The 14,543-nt window shown below is 65.6% G+C and overlaps 2 protein-coding genes across 3 annotated transcripts; both read right to left on the bottom strand.

Annotated features, from left to right (window-relative positions):
- Positions 1-334: 334 nt before the first annotated feature.
- On the bottom strand, positions 335-3,288 carry ANTKMT (adenine nucleotide translocase lysine methyltransferase). Its single transcript, XM_075436760.1, has 5 exons — positions 3,097-3,288; positions 2,922-3,026; positions 2,004-2,144; positions 1,455-1,505; positions 335-834 (listed from the first exon to the last, which is right to left on the bottom strand). The coding sequence occupies exons 1-5, from the start codon at positions 3,271-3,273 to the stop codon at positions 484-486; spliced, it is 825 nt and encodes a 274-aa protein (XP_075292875.1). The 5' UTR covers positions 3,274-3,288; the 3' UTR covers positions 335-483.
- Positions 3,289-8,902: 5,614 nt separating this feature from the next.
- METRN (meteorin, glial cell differentiation regulator) lies at positions 8,903-11,982 on the bottom strand. 2 transcript variants are annotated; one of them, XM_075436555.1, is made up of 4 exons: positions 11,888-11,982; positions 10,572-10,993; positions 10,336-10,395; positions 8,903-10,103 (listed from the first exon to the last, which is right to left on the bottom strand). In XM_075436555.1, the coding sequence occupies exons 1-4, from the start codon at positions 11,971-11,973 to the stop codon at positions 9,787-9,789; spliced, it is 885 nt and encodes a 294-aa protein (XP_075292670.1). In that variant the 5' UTR covers positions 11,974-11,982; the 3' UTR covers positions 8,903-9,786. The 2 variants fall into 2 exon arrangements, with proteins under 2 accessions (XP_075292670.1, XP_075292669.1); XM_075436554.1 differs by lacking the exon at positions 11,888-11,982 and adding an exon at positions 11,082-11,875.
- Between the last annotated feature and the right edge of the window lie 2,561 nt (positions 11,983-14,543).

The raw sequence follows: 14,543 nt of genomic DNA, 5'->3' as shown, positions 1-14,543 counted from the left end.
TCCAAAGGGTAACTCTGCTCCTGCCTTTGCTCCCCTCTCAGCTTCTAAAAGATAAGGCCAGGGCTGATTCAAGCTAGATTTTGGTCTAGGAGGTTAGACAAAGGAGATCAGCTGCTCTTTTATGGTGGGAAAGACATTTTTTCCTCTATGTTTGAGTGGAAAAGGGAATGCTATATAAGGTGAGCAGGGCCAAACTGATCCTTCAGTGGGAGGGGAGCTGGACAAACTCCCTCCTGAGCTGCCTTCAAAGGCACGGCAGAGCAAAGCCTGAGGCTGGGAACAGCAGCTGCTCTGGCTCCAGAACACCCTGCGGCTCAAAGGCAAAGCAAAAGTCTCGAGGAAAGAACCATCCAAATGTTTATTTTGAAAAATTAACCAGAAATAAAGTAGCAAACATACAGGAAGAGGCACTACAAATTTAGCCCTTAAATCCTGTGATAACTCCAGCATTGCTAGGTCTGGTTTTCCCCTCCCTTGCTTCCCCTAAAACTGCCCGCTCCTTGGAAGACAAGGAGGGACCACCACCCTGGAAGTGCCTGGGAAAAAGCCTGGCCGAGCAGCCCTCTCTCTGCTGTCCTGAGCTGAGCCCAAGGGCTGGAGAGGCTCTGACCCCTGCTGCTGCTGCCCCTCAATGCCAGGCTTAACGAGGCTGCCGTCAGACCGGGCTTCCCTCTGCGCCGCTCGCCGCACCTCCTTCATGTCGTAGGCCCAGACTTTCTCCAGCCCCTGTCCAAGGGTGCTGGTGGGGGTCCAGGAGGGGAAGGGGAAGCGTCCAGCCACCACCCGAGCTTCGTCCGGGAGTTCTGCAAGGAGCTTGGCAGCTAGGGGAGGTTTCTGGGGAGAGAGAGACAGCCGTGGCCAGGCGGCCTTAGCGAAGCCACAGAGTGGCAGTGCCACCAGGGACCACAGCGCAGCTTCTCGGCCTGGCCGGTGGGTCCCAAGCAAGCAGCACCAACCAAAGACCCTTCCACAATGCAGGGCCAGCTCTGGCCCTCTGTATGGTTGGGACTGGGGCCAAATTTGAGTGGTGCTGAGCACCAAGCCGCTCGCTCGCAGCCATGCCCACTGCTGCTGCAGGTCTCAGCACTCCACACGGCTCTGCTCTGCCTCACTGAGACCGACGGTGGAGTGTGGGCTGTAACGGGCACTCGTGGTGGCCGGGTAACGAGCTCCGTGGGGGACTTGTTGACAGTGCTCCCAGAGCAGCACTCCCTCGGGAAGACGTGTGGAAGGGGGTCCCAGACAGGGTCACATCCAACAGCTGCAACGGGCGCAGGCTCCACAGCTGGAAAACATGCTCCCGTTTGGCTTTTTATTCCAGCACAAGCAACTCTGGAATTTTCTTTACCTCTGGTCTGTTGTTATCTTTGCCACTGTCACAGATTATCTCTTTTCTAAGAAAGCCCACCCTTGAGCTCGGTCAGAACAAGCCCGGGTGCAAGGGAGGGACTTACCACGCTGGGGGCCAGGAACACAATCACATTGTAGCAATCGGAAAGATTCACCTTAAAAAGGAAGGAAAAGGGGAATGAAAGAAGCAACAGGCCGAGGGGGGGCAGCGGCGGGAACCGTTTGAGTGGCCAAACGCTTTGCGGGTGATCTTCTGAGCCTCGGAGGAAGCACAGATGCCCTGCAGCGTGCGGGATGGGAGCTGGGCGTAGAAGCAGTGCCTCTCGCAAAACACCTGCCTCGGGCACTGTTCCAGAACCACCTTCCCCACTGGGTTTTCTCTGGTCAGGGTGCAGGTACCTGCTGCCAGCTTTAGCAGAGCATCTCTGAAGGCCACAGCATGTCAGCAGCACCCAAGACCTCCCCTCAAAGCTGCCCTGAGCAGGAGCGCTGCTGCCTGCAAAACCAGCAGCCCAGGCGGGCATTTCCCCGGGGAAGGAGGATGGTTCTCCCACCTCCTGGGATGGAACCATCAGGAAAACCTGTCTGGAGATGCAGACCAGCCCTAGTTAGGGCCAGCGCTGAGCACAGCCAGACCCTGGGGACACTGTTACCTTCCAGAAGTCTTTCTTCAGGAAGCAAACCTTCCCGTGGTACCCAGCCTTCCAGGTCCGGTAGCTGGAGAGACACAGCAGCCAGGGGTTGAGCTCAAAACCAACGGCTGGTCTGAGACCTTGCTTATAAGCCTCTACCACCTGGAGAGAAAGAGAGTTGCAACTAAAATGAACCTCTGTGTTGAGTCTGGAGGACAATCTGGTGGGCAAGGTCTGTTGCCCAGCTCCACTTGCTCCCTCCTGCCGGCTCACAGGCAGGGTGGCCTCAGTCCTCGGCATCTTCCAGGTGCAAAGGCCCTTTACTCCAAGGGTGGAGGTCCACACCGTGCTCACTGCATGTGATGTGTTCTAGGGCCATTTAGGACCACCTAGGACCATCCAGGACTACCCAGGAACATCTAGGGCCACCCAGGACCTCATAGGACCATCCAGCATCATCTAGGGCCATCCAGGACCACCTAGGACCATCCAGCACCATCTAGGGCCATCCAGGACTACCCAGGGACACCTAGGGCTGTCCAGGACTACCTAGGACCATCCAGGACTGTCTAGGGACACCTAGGACCGTCCAGGACCACCTAGGACCATCCAGGACTATGCAGGGCCACCCAGGACCACCTAGGACCATCCAGGATCATCTAGGGACATCTAGGGACACCCAGGACCTCCTAGGACCATCCAGCATCATCTAGGGCCATCCAGGACCACCTAGGACCGTTCAGCACCATCTAGGGCCATCCAGGACTACTCAAGACCACCTAGGGCCATCCAGGACTACCCAGGCCCACAGCCAGGAGGGCCATCTGGAACCACGGCCAGCAGCGGGGCAGGGGGGAGGCTCCCAGCCGCCCTCCAGGTGAGCGCAGCCCCCTCCCTGCCCTCCGCCCCCCCCCCGGGGCAGCCCCCAGCCGCCCTTACGAGCCGTCCGTCTCCCGATCCCAGGTCCACCGTCTTCCCGGCGCGTCCCCGCAGCAGGGCCAGCGCGTTCGCCGCTTGCCGGGGCCCGGCGGGCTGGTAGGGCACCTGCGGGAGAGCGGGGCGGTCAGGGCCGGGGGCCGGGGGGGTCCCCGCGGGCGGGGGGCGGCGGCGGTACCTGGAGCCGCAGCGGGACCCGCCGGAAGCCGGGCATCAGCAGCGCGGCCCAGACGGCCCAGGCGACCCCGCCGCCGGCCGCCAGCAGCCCCAGCAGCCCCCGCCCGCCCAGCCGGCCCCGCTCCCGCCGGCCGCCCACTGCCTCCTCCCCGGGCTCCCCCGGCTCCCCCGGCTCCATGGCTGCCGGAAGGGGCGGCCCGCCGCCCGGGGGAGGGGCTGCCGGCACCGGGGAGGGGGGGGCTGTCCCGCAGGCGTGTGCGGAGCGGGGCGGGGGGGGGGGGGGCAGTGGTACGGCCGTGCGGGGCTGTGCGGGCTCGTGCATGGTTGTGCGGGGCTGTGTGCGGCTGTGCGGGATTGTGCGTGGTCCTGTGCAGTCCGCGGGGCTGTGCGTGGTCCTGTGCAGTCTGTGGGGCTGTGCGCGGTTGTGCACGGTCGTAGATGGTTGTGCGGAGCTGTGTGCGGCTCTGCGGGGCTGTGAGGGGTAGTGCATGGTCCTCTGCAGTGTGCGGAGCTGTGCACGGCTGTGCGGGGCTGTGCGTGGTCCTGTGCAGTGTGTGGAGCTGTGCGGGGCTGTGCGTGGTCCTGTGCAGTCCACGGGGCTGTACACGGTTGTGCACGGTCGTACGTGGTTGCGCGGGGCTGTGTGCGGCTGTGCAGGGCTGTGAGGGGCTGTGCGTGGCCCTGTGCACTGTGTGGGGCTGTGTGGGGCTCCACGTGGTCCTGTGCACGGTCGTACGTTGTTGCACATGGCTGTGCGCGCCTGTGCAGGGCTGTGCGGGGCCGTGCGTGGGTGGTGCACGGTTGTGCGTGGCCGTGTGCAGTTACGCACGGCTGTGCAGGGCTGCGCGGGGCCGTGCACAGTTGTCCACGTTGCCGTGCAGTGTGCAGGGTGGTGCGTGGTCGTGCACGGCTGCATGCGGCTGCACACGGCTTCGTGCGGTCGTCGTGGTTGTGAGCGGCTGTGGGTGATTGTGCGTGCGGCTGTGCACGCTCGTGCATGGTTGCGTGCGATCGCGCGCGGCTGCGTGTGGCTGTGTGTTGCCGTGCGTGGCTGCGTGCGGTTGTGCGGGGCCGTGCACGGTCGTTCGCGGTTGCACGCGGCTGTGCATGCCGCGGAGGCGCGGGCGCTGGGTTTCCTGCTGTGAGGGAGCAGCGACTGTGGGAAAATTCCAGCCTGTGGGAAGCAAGGGGGGGGGGAAGCCAGGCCCCCGCAGCCCCTGCCCACCCGCAATTAATAAAAAACCCCACCAAATGAACCAAACCTGGGAACAATAACGGCTCAATTAGGGCAGCGGGCGCACAAAGGGCGGGCAGCTTCCCTGCCCGCGCTGGCGCTTGCTGCCATGTAGTCATCTCGCTTGGGATTTCACGGCCGTCGCCTTCCTCCCCTGCTCCCCCTTTGGCCTTTGGGTCAATATTTGCAGGGCTCCCCGAGGGTCCCTCTCCTGCGCCCTATCGGGGTGTCCCCCGAGAGCTCGGTGACAGCCCTGGGGGCCCGTGCAATGGCCGGTGGCTCCTGACGCTGCGGGGCAGCTGGCCTCCTCACATGCCTGGGGCTCCCAGGAGACATCACCCATGCACGGCTCTCCTCTTCTGGAGAAGACCCTGTGGGCAGCCCCAGCCTGGGGAATGGCTTCGGGGTGCAGAGCAGCAGGATTGGGGAGCAGGATTCCCACCTCCCTGGCCCCAGGGACGGCACAGGTGGCAGCCCCCGGCACCAGCCTGCCTGGAGACCCCCTTTCCCAACAGGGCAACCCAGGCAGGAGCCAAGGGAGGAGCCGCCGAAGGCGAGCACGCGTTTCTGCTCCGATCTCACCCATGTTTGTGGGAACCAAATAGCCTGCCCTTGGAATGAGGATGCACCTGCACCCACACACACGTGCACAAGCGCTCTACCCTCAGACCAAGGTGTGCAGGCAGAAATGACAACCAGACCCGTTAAACACATCCCCCAGAGCAGCAATGGGGCTCCACCGGGGAGGAAAACCCTCCTGACACCCTGTCCCTAGCCCAGCAATATCACCCAGGGCCGTTTCCCCTCCCCAGCCCAGCGCCGCTGCCACCAAATCGGGGGCCACGGGGATTTCTCCGATTTTCTGGTCCTCGGCAGGTGGAGCTGCTTAAAGCTGAGAGCGAGCAGAAAATCAGGGGAAATAGGAGCCGGGGAAAGACCGGGCCGGGGGGCTGCTGCTGCTGCTGCGGAGGAGGATGGTCCATGGGGATGGGCTGGTCCCTGAGGGCAGCCCAAGGCCCGACCAAATTAATTAATGAAGCGATTCCCAGGCAGGGCTGAGCTCTCTTTGGCCGGGGCTGGCGGGGGGGGTGGCAGCATCTCCTTCTGCCCCAGCCCGGGGTGTGCGGCAGCATCCTGGGGTGCCAGACTGAGCAGGTGGCCGTGCGAGGGGACCGGTTGGGACGTGCCGCCGGAGCCAAAGAGCTTTTAATCTGCCTCTTTCCAGGGCAGCTTCCCCCCGGCGGGGCCGTGGCGGCTGCAAAGCAGCCCGGACCGCCAGGAATTTGTCGCTATGCGCTGGGAAAGCTCCTTCCCGCCAGCTGTCGGCAGCCTGACCCGCCAGGCGCAGGCGTCTTGGACCGGGGAGAGCTGGGGCGAGGGGCTGTGGGGGCCCTGCTGCGGGCCAGGGTCCTGCCCCAGCCCCGAGCATCCCTGCCCGGCACAGCGATGGTGCTGGATCAGCTGGATCAGCCTTGGCCCGGCCAAAGAGGGGGGCTCGAAGTAGCCCCAAGGCTTTGGGGCGCAGCTCCCCAAGGGGTGGCAGGGCTGGGGAGGCGTTGGTGTCCTCGGGGTCACCAGGCTCTTGCGTTGCCTCTCGTCCAGGGCCGTGGGGCAGAGCTCACTCTGTCCTACCCGGGGCCTGGGCTGTGCCCCCAGCCTCTGCTCTGCTGCCCACGGGGACGCCCAGACTGCCCCATCCCACCTGCTGCACATCATCCCACCCCATGGGGCACCTCAAATCCTGGCCTCGTGGGGCATCCCCTAACCCCAGGAGCATCACCCAACCCCATGGGCCATCGCTGAACCCTGGAGGCCTCATCCCCACCATATGGGGCATTCCCTGATCCCAGGAGCATCAGCCTCACCCCCCCCGGGTATCTCCTAACCCCGGGGGTGTCATCATGACCCTGTGGAGCATCCTCTGGGTTCAGGGACATCATCCTGACCCTACTGGGGACCCCTTGGTCCCGGGGGCATCCCTCTGCCCCACACCAGCTCCTGGGCCCCGAGGCGCTGCAGGCAGGGCAGGCAGGCTGCCTGGACATCCCTGGGGTGGACAAGAGGTCCGCAGGTCCCTCTTCGGGCCAGGGGCACGGGGAGGGCTGGGAGGGGGGGCGGCTGCCTTTGTGCCTTCCCTTTGTGCCCTGTGCTTCACGCGTTCAGGCTTTCATCCAGCAGCCAGGAAGGAGGAGGGCGGGGCGGGGGGGAAGGGCTGGGGGAGAATGGCGGGAAACAGCGGCTCCCTTTGTGCGACCGTGATGAGGACAGGGACCAGGGGACACCCCACCAGTGTCACCACTCTGTGTTTTGCAGTCCCAGTGTGGACACCGTCGACAGCGTGACCGAAGGGCTCCATGGTCCCCGGAGGGTTCCCTGGGCTGGGTCCACGGTGGGGCTGATCCCACGGGATGAGGAGCCCCAGGCACCTCCCTGGCTCTCCAGTTTTGGGGTTCTGCTCTCCACGATGTCCCCAAACCCACCCTAGCAGGGAGCAGGGTAGATGAGTGGGGGGCTTTTGGAGCGAGTCTGTCTGGACCATCCCCAGGGACGCTGCAGGCTGCCGTGCTGGGTGAGCATCACCGTGCTCACAGCGAGGGATCCTTCCCAGGGCTCACAGGGTGCTGCCACAGCCCTGCCCCATCGCCACCACTCTCTCCAAGCCTGGCTGCGGTCCGGCTGCCCTTCCAGAGACCCCCCCCAGCTCCCACCTGCTCTGCCCAAAGCCACCCTGGCCTGCCGCCGGTCCCCAGCCCGCTCATCCCCCTGCCGTGCTGCCTCCCGCTGCCGTTTCCACCCTGCGGAGGAACTATGGATTTTGTCTCATTGAGTTTTTACCCTCTGTGCCAAGAGGCAGGAGGGGCCAGGCGGGAATTTGGCTTGGCCAGGGCCAGGCTCTGCTTTCGGGGAGATGCTCGGATGAGCGGCCTGGGGAGATGGGGATGCCGGGGCTGCAGGATGCTGCCTGGTGCCACGGCAGCCCCGCGCAGCGGAAAAGGGCCGTTACCCCCGTTCCAGAGTGGGGAAACTGAGGCACCGGCTGCCTGGGGCACTCCCGTAGGAAGCATTTGTGCCCTGGCCGGGGCCCAGCCACTGCGGGAGCCGGCAGCTGCGGGAAGTGAGGGTGGCCGACCCAACCTGACACAGGGCAGAGGGCACCGAAAACACCTCAAAAACCTACGCAGCAGAGAACGAGCAGGATAACAGCCCTTTCCGCCACAGCAGAATGAGCTGGTTTGGCCAAATAAACAGATTTTAAGAAAAACAAGAGGTTCTGCTGCTGGGCAGAAAGCTGCCGGATGTCCAGCGCATTAAATGTCATAATTTAGCCGAGAGGAATGCGCTGGATTGCGGTGGGGTCGGAGTAGCCGTGCTCTGTCCTTGGGCCGTATGGAGGATGCCGTGGGTAGTGCAATTCCCTTTGCACCTCATTTGTTGCTTTTCCAGCCTCATTCTTCCTCCTCCGCTGGGTTTCCCACTCCTGTCCCCTTCCCTCTGCCTTGCTCAGCTCCTGCCTGCCGCCAAAACCCGGGGGGATGCCGGCATCCTTGAGAGCCCGGCGTGGAGCACCGGTCTCCCTGAGGGCTGGATCCTGCCCTGGGGCCCAGCCTGGCCCCCAAACGAGCACAAGCCCTTTGGCAGTGAAGCATAAAATCAGCATCGGACCCTTCTCAAGGGAAAACATGTGTTGCGTATCAAACCTACCAGGCAGGCTCGCAGGCAGGATCTTATCACAACCAGATCATTTTACACACACACACACACACACACACACATATATTTAATTAAACTCTGAAGCCCGCAGCGCTCTTTGGAAACAGTTTCTTGGCAAGGAAAAGCTCGTTATGGTCAGCGGAGGCACCAAATACCAGGCGGTTCAGCCTGACTAGTGGGGTTTGAAAAGGTGTTGTTGAAATAATATGGAAAAGGTATTCAAGCACAAGCTGACGTGTGCCATGACCCTGGCTCGGGGGGCTTGGGGGTTCAGGGGGCTGAGGGGGCTGAGCTTTGCCATCACTGAGACTCTGGGGGCATTACTGATGGGGAGGCAAGGCCTCTGGCTGGGGGTCCCATGTCCCATCCCCAGCCGGGGTCGCCTGGGCAGATCGGAGGAGCGGGAGCCAGCGGCCGGGGGCTGGAGCCCCTGTGGAGGGGGCAGCGGCGGGGCGGGAGCCAGCAGGGCTGGGAAGCCAGCACAGGGCAGCCCGGCACAATGAGGCCTTGTGGCCGGCGGCTCTTGACGAGAATCAGCCCTGACAGCGGCTCTGCCAGCGGGGTCACCCACCCGGCACAGGGCCACCGAGCGCCGGCCCCAGCCCCGCTCACTCAGTGCTGCCTGGGGAGAGGAACCCCACAGCCACCCACCCGGGGGATCACCAGGGATGCAGCATTTATTAATACTGATATATCTTTCTAGATATATCGATATAGAAACAGTAGGGCTGTTTCCAGCCCCCCGCTGGTGCTGGTGCAGGGGGAGGCAGGGCTTTGCGCCGTAGCTGGCACTGGCACCGGCACTCGCTCGTGTGGGCGAACATCCCGCTCCGCTTTTTAAAAAAAGGAGACAAACACACACTACAAATACAGTTTAGTTTATAAAAATGTCACAAATTTGGTATCATTATAACTTTAGTGCACATACGATGCCCCCTACCCCTGGTCAAAAGCTCCCCTGGCTGGCACGGCGTGCCCACCACTGGTGACCCGGCGCCCGCCACGAGGCCCCGGCTGGCGGTGATGGGTGGCACAGCCCGACCCCGCTCCCACGGCACCGTCCTGCGTCGGCGCTTTGGTCCTGCCCCGGCCGTTCCAGGGACACCTCTACTCCCCGCGCCAGCCTTCCTCCCACCTCGCCATCCCCCTTGCTCCCTTCAGCCTCACTCCTCTTCCTCGGCATCCACCCTGCAGCTCCTGCCCATACCCTGCGTCGCAGGCAGGGCCAGGGCAAGGCTCACCACCGCCCCGCTCCCCCTTCCACCTCCGACGTTGCAAATCCACCTTCTGGCCCTTCCACACCCCACTGTGTCCCCGGCCCTGCCACCATGGCCACTTGCCACCGAGCCCTCCTGAGGAGGGGTCAGCTCCCCCATCTGCTGGACCCACCGTGCCCCACAGTGTCCCTGAGCCCACAGCATCCCCTGAGCGTGCAGCACCCTGGTCCCCAGGGACCCCCCAACCCATTGCCCCACACCGCTGCACCCCTCACCTGGGCAGGTCCCCGGGGACCACAGGCGAGCGCGCCCTGGGAAAATCCCTTCCTTCCCGGCTGGATTTTCCCGGGACCCCCCCCAGCCCAGCAGCACGCGCTGCCGGAGCCTGGCTACGCGGTGAGGACCGAAGCGCCGCGCTCCTTCCGGGCACCAACCCCGCTGGCACTGCGTCCCCCCGGGGATGCACTTGCTGCCCGCGAGACCCCAGCCCCCCAGCACCCGCGGGGCCGGGCTGCCCTCCCCGAGCCACTCAGTCCACAGGGAACTCGCAGGGGTTCTGGCGCGTGCGCCGGGCCCCCTCGTAGATGCGCTGGAAGTCCCTATAGCGGGGTGCGCAGCTCAGCCAGGCTTCACCGAAATGCAGCCACCCCGTGAAGAGGAAGGTGCCGGGGCCCGGCTTGACCCCGCAGCGCAGCGGGGTGCGGATGCTGCCCGCTGGCTGCCCCGGCCGCTCCCCGGCCTGGAAGAGGGGAAACTTTTGGCGGTGGATGCGGGCGGCGCTCACCCTGATGATGGATTCCTGCAGCTCTGCATCGTTGGAGACGCTCCGGATGCTGCCACGGATCACTGCGGGGAAAAGGCAGGGAGGGGTGTCAGCGTGACCCTGTCCCCGTCCCCATCTCTGTCCCTGTCCCCATCCCCATCCACAGCAGCCTCGGTGACACTGATGGCTGCTGCCCAAGCCAGGCCAGCCTGGGAAGGGGAGGCCAGGGCTGCCTGGGAGCCATTGCCCACCCAGCTGGAGTTTCCTTCCCTCCCCCAGAGCCCCCAGGACCCCCCCAGCACCCTTTGCACTCACCAAAGTCACTAGTGCAAATGGCCATCAGGATCTCGGTGTCATTGCACGGCCGGCACGCCCCTGCAACGGCCAAGCACAGCCCATCACCACCCATCACCGCGGTGGCTCCCGGTGACCGGCCTTGTGGGGGAACAACCCTGGACCCTCCATCCCCCCGCCTCTGCACAGACGGGGGACACCCCAGCAGCCCCCCCCGGGAAACTGAGGCAGACTGAGCCGGGCTGCTCGGCGCTCACCTTCTCCGGCGAGGCTGGCGGCGGGCAGCGGCGGGCGGGCCACCCAGTCGCCCCGCAGCTCGTAGCGGAAGGCGGCGATGCGGCGGCTGATGTCGCGGTGCGGGGTGGCCTGCAGGAAGAGAGCCACCTTCTCCCGGGGCAGCCAGCTGAAGCAGCGGACGCGGGGCCGGGGGGCCTCCGGCAGCAGCAGCTCCAGCACCCCCTCCCTCTCCAGGTAGAGCTGAGCCCCCCGGAAGGTGCCGGCGGGTTTGACGCAGGCGGTGACGTGCCAGGGGCTCCTGTCCTCGGCAGCAGGGGCGGCGGGGGGCAGGCGGGGGGCCAGGCGGAGGCGAAGGGCCCCCATGGGGTACAGCCATTCCAGCGAGCCCTCGGCGCAGTGCAGGGAGAGCTGCTCTACGCTGCCGGCCTCCTGCGACAGCCCGCTGCGAGGCACAGCAGCCCCCGTCAGCCGGGACCCCCGGGGTGATGGGAACTCCCCCCAGCCCCGGCCCACGTGCTCCCGAGCAGCACCTCTGCGGAGGCATCCAGGGTGAAACGAGGGGAGGAACAGCACCAAACCCTCGACGTCTCGGAGTCGGGGTGCGAGCGCATCGCTGGGGTGTGCTTGTGCTTCCCAGCACCCTCCCGGGGATGCTCAGGAGGGGGCTGCGGTGGCACGGCCCCGCTTGAATCCGGCTCCCAAGCCACCCCATCCAGGGTGCCCACGGCCCCCAAGGTCGCCTGTTCCCCCGCATCTCTCTCTTGGGGGGATCCCCGGTGGGTGCTGGGGGGGGTCCACGCCCCCCCCCCCGCTCCCGAGGGATTCGGGCTCACGTGTAGCCGGTGCCCAGCGCCGCGTCTCGCCCGCCGCATTTTAGCGGGGGGGGGGACACGCACGGACAGGCGCGAAAGCCAGGCTGGAAGGAGCGCAGGCGGCCGTGGGGCCGCTTTGTTGCGGCCACGCTGTCCGCGGCTGCGTGGCACCCCCACGCCCCCCGAGTGGGGCTGGCGGCAGCCCCCTCCCGGCGGGCTCTTTGTTCCGGAGCTCGGCGCCTTCCCCACGGCGTGTCCGGCCCCGGCGAGGGGCCCCGCCGGCCTCGGAGCCGCGGTCCACGGACGGACGGGGGGAGCTCGGCGAGGCGGGGAGCCCCCCGGGGCCCGCATCCCTCGTGGGGGGGCCAAGCCGCACCGCGGGCTGGGGAAACTGAGGCAGGCGCGGGTCGCGGCGTCCCATCCGTGACCCTGCCCCATGGAGGTGGTGCCTCCCCCGGGGTCGGGGGGGGGATGCTGAGCCGGGGAGCCGCCTGTGCCCCCCCGGTGCCGGTGCCGGTGCCTACCTGCCCCTCCAGCTGCACTGATCGGCCGAGCCCCCGCCGAGCGCCGCGCCCAGCCCCGCCAAGCAGAGAGCCCACAGCGCCCACATGGCCGCGCCCGCGGCGGCCCCGGGGCGGCCCGGCCCTGCCCGGCCCTGCCCGCACCGCTGCCCGCACCGGGGGGGGGGGGGGGTGGGTGGAGCGGGGCCACCACCCCGCGCCGCGCCCCAAACTTTCCGCCAATGGCGGCGGCGGGGCGGGGCCGCCCACCCCCCCCTTCCCCTGCTGCGGGCACCGGCAGCGCCCGCCCCGGGCATCCCCGGAGCTCCCCCCGCTCCGCGGGGCTCCCGGTGGCCGTTCTGCCCCCCCAGGCCGGGGTCTGTAGCGCAGGGGGTCCCCGGGGCGGGGGGCAGCCGGTGGGCCGGGTGCGGGGGGGGGAGGGGCTGAGCGCAGGGGGCAGGGCTGCGGCAGCCCACCCTATGGGCACCCCCGGTTGTGTGCACCCCGGGTTACGGACACCCCGGGCTGTGCACACCGGGGGCTACAGTCACCCCAGGCTGGGTGCACCCCAACTCTGCACACCCCAGGCTGTGCACACCCCGAGTTACAAGCACCCCAACTCTGCACACCCCAACCTACGCACACCAGGGGCTACAGGCACCCCAGACTGGGTGCACCCCAACTCGGCACACCCCAAGCGATGCACACCCCGAGTTACGCACACCCCAGGCTGGGTGCACCCCAACTCTGCACACCCCAACCCCTGCACACCCCGAGTTACAAGAACCCCTACTCTGCACACCCCAACCTATGTACACCCCAGGCTACAGGCACCCCAGGCTACAAGCACCCCAACTCTGCACACCAGGGGCTACAGGCATCCCAGACTCAGTGCACCTCAACTCTGCACACCCCAACCTATGCACACCCCGAGTTACAAGCACCCCAGGCTGGGGGCACCCCAACTCTGCACATCCCGACCCCTGCACACCCCAGGCTACAGGCACCCCAGGCTGGGGGCACCCCAACTCTGCACATCCCGACCCCTGCACACCCCAAGTTGTGCATGACCCGGTCTATGCACACCTCAGGCTACAGCCACCCGCGGTTTACACCCCCCCCAACTGTGTACCCCAAGAGTTCCTTGCACCCCAGCCTCCACATAAACCACCACCCCCCGCAGCACCCTGCTCCCCGCGGGGCCGCTCTCTTCGCCAGGGGACGCAGAGGCGCTTCGCGGTAGGCTCAGCACGGGGGTCCCGCACACCCGAACCCCCAATTGTCTCCCTCCAAACCTGCCCCTCGGGATTTTATCCCCACCCCCCATCCCCCCAGCCGCTATTGTGCCAGCACCGCAAACCCCGCAATTAATTAAGTTTCCATCCAGTGACAGCCCGCCAAAATGTTTGAAATCAACCCCAAACAATTGGGATGGGATGATACAGGCGGGGAACAAAGTCCCCGGAGAGAGGGTGGAGCGGAATGGAAATGAGGGATTGTAAATTTGGATGGCGGAAAGAAAGAGGGGATGGGGGGAAAAGGAGGGGGCCCAGGGGGGGTGGCAGGCGGGGGAGAGGGGGCTGCGCAGTGCTCCGGTCATGAGACGATGCTGGAAGAAGCCAAGCTGCTGGAATCCGTGGAAAATGAGGGGCCAGAGGGGCGGTGGGTTAAGGTGGAGCGGGTTGGGGTGGGGGTCTCAGGGTGGGGGGTGTCAGGACGAGGGGTCTCTGTGCATGCTGGATCTCATGCCGTGGCTGCCGGCTGCTGTGCGGGGTTTGCCGGAGAGCAGCTGGGCTCAAGGGCCTGGCTCGCCGGTGACCAGGTGGTGCATGGGGGACGCGGTCCGGGGCCCGATCCGGCACCGCCGAGGGGAAGCAGGGATGGGTGGGCCCAGAGCTTGGTGTGGGATCCAGCTGGGGAGCCCACAAACAGCCCCTGTCAGGTTCCCAGGGGCGAGATGGTGGCACCAGGGGTGACATGATGGCATCAGGGGCAAGGTGGTGGCAGCAGGGGTGAGGTGGTGGCATCACAGGTGGGGTGGCACCAGTGCCACCAGCCACTGGTGTCCCCAAGCAGGGACACAGGGACACCCCTTCTGCCCCTCGAGGCCAATCCCCCGCCCGGTGGGGTGCTCAGCATGCTTGGGGGCTTTACTTTGGGACACCCCCGGGGTGCAGGGAGGTGGGACGTGGCTGTTTGCAGGCTGGAGCCTGGTGTCCTTGTCCCCGCGGGCAAGTGGGGGTGACCCTGCCCCATCCCCACCCCAGCACCCTGGGGCAAACTGGCACCCCTGGCCCAGGCGTGCAGCGCCCTGATCCACCTTAACAGGGTGTTACGGGAGAAACCTTGGCACCAGCTGGACAAAGCCACTATGGCCAGCCCTGGCTTCCCCCCCATGGACCTTGGGCCAGGGCATCCTCGTCTTCGGGGCACAGCCATGGGGGGGGCAGGACCCCCTGGGGAGCAGCCACCGTGTTGCAGATAGGAGCAAATAAAGGTGACAATGATCAGGTACCCTTGGAGATGAAGATGGAAACTGCCCCGGCCAACCAGGATACACCTCCCAGTGAAGGACAGTGGTGTATTCACGGACCTGCCGACCGCATACGATATATAGTGAGCTATGGTTCGTTATACAAACCTCTACTGCACCATAATCAAAATTTGGGTCCTGAACTAA

Source organism: Opisthocomus hoazin, chromosome 15 (assembly GCF_030867145.1).
Source record: "Opisthocomus hoazin isolate bOpiHoa1 chromosome 15, bOpiHoa1.hap1, whole genome shotgun sequence".
NCBI lineage: Eukaryota > Metazoa > Chordata > Aves > Opisthocomiformes > Opisthocomidae > Opisthocomus > Opisthocomus hoazin.
This window is presented reverse-complemented; position numbering and strand designations above follow the sequence as displayed.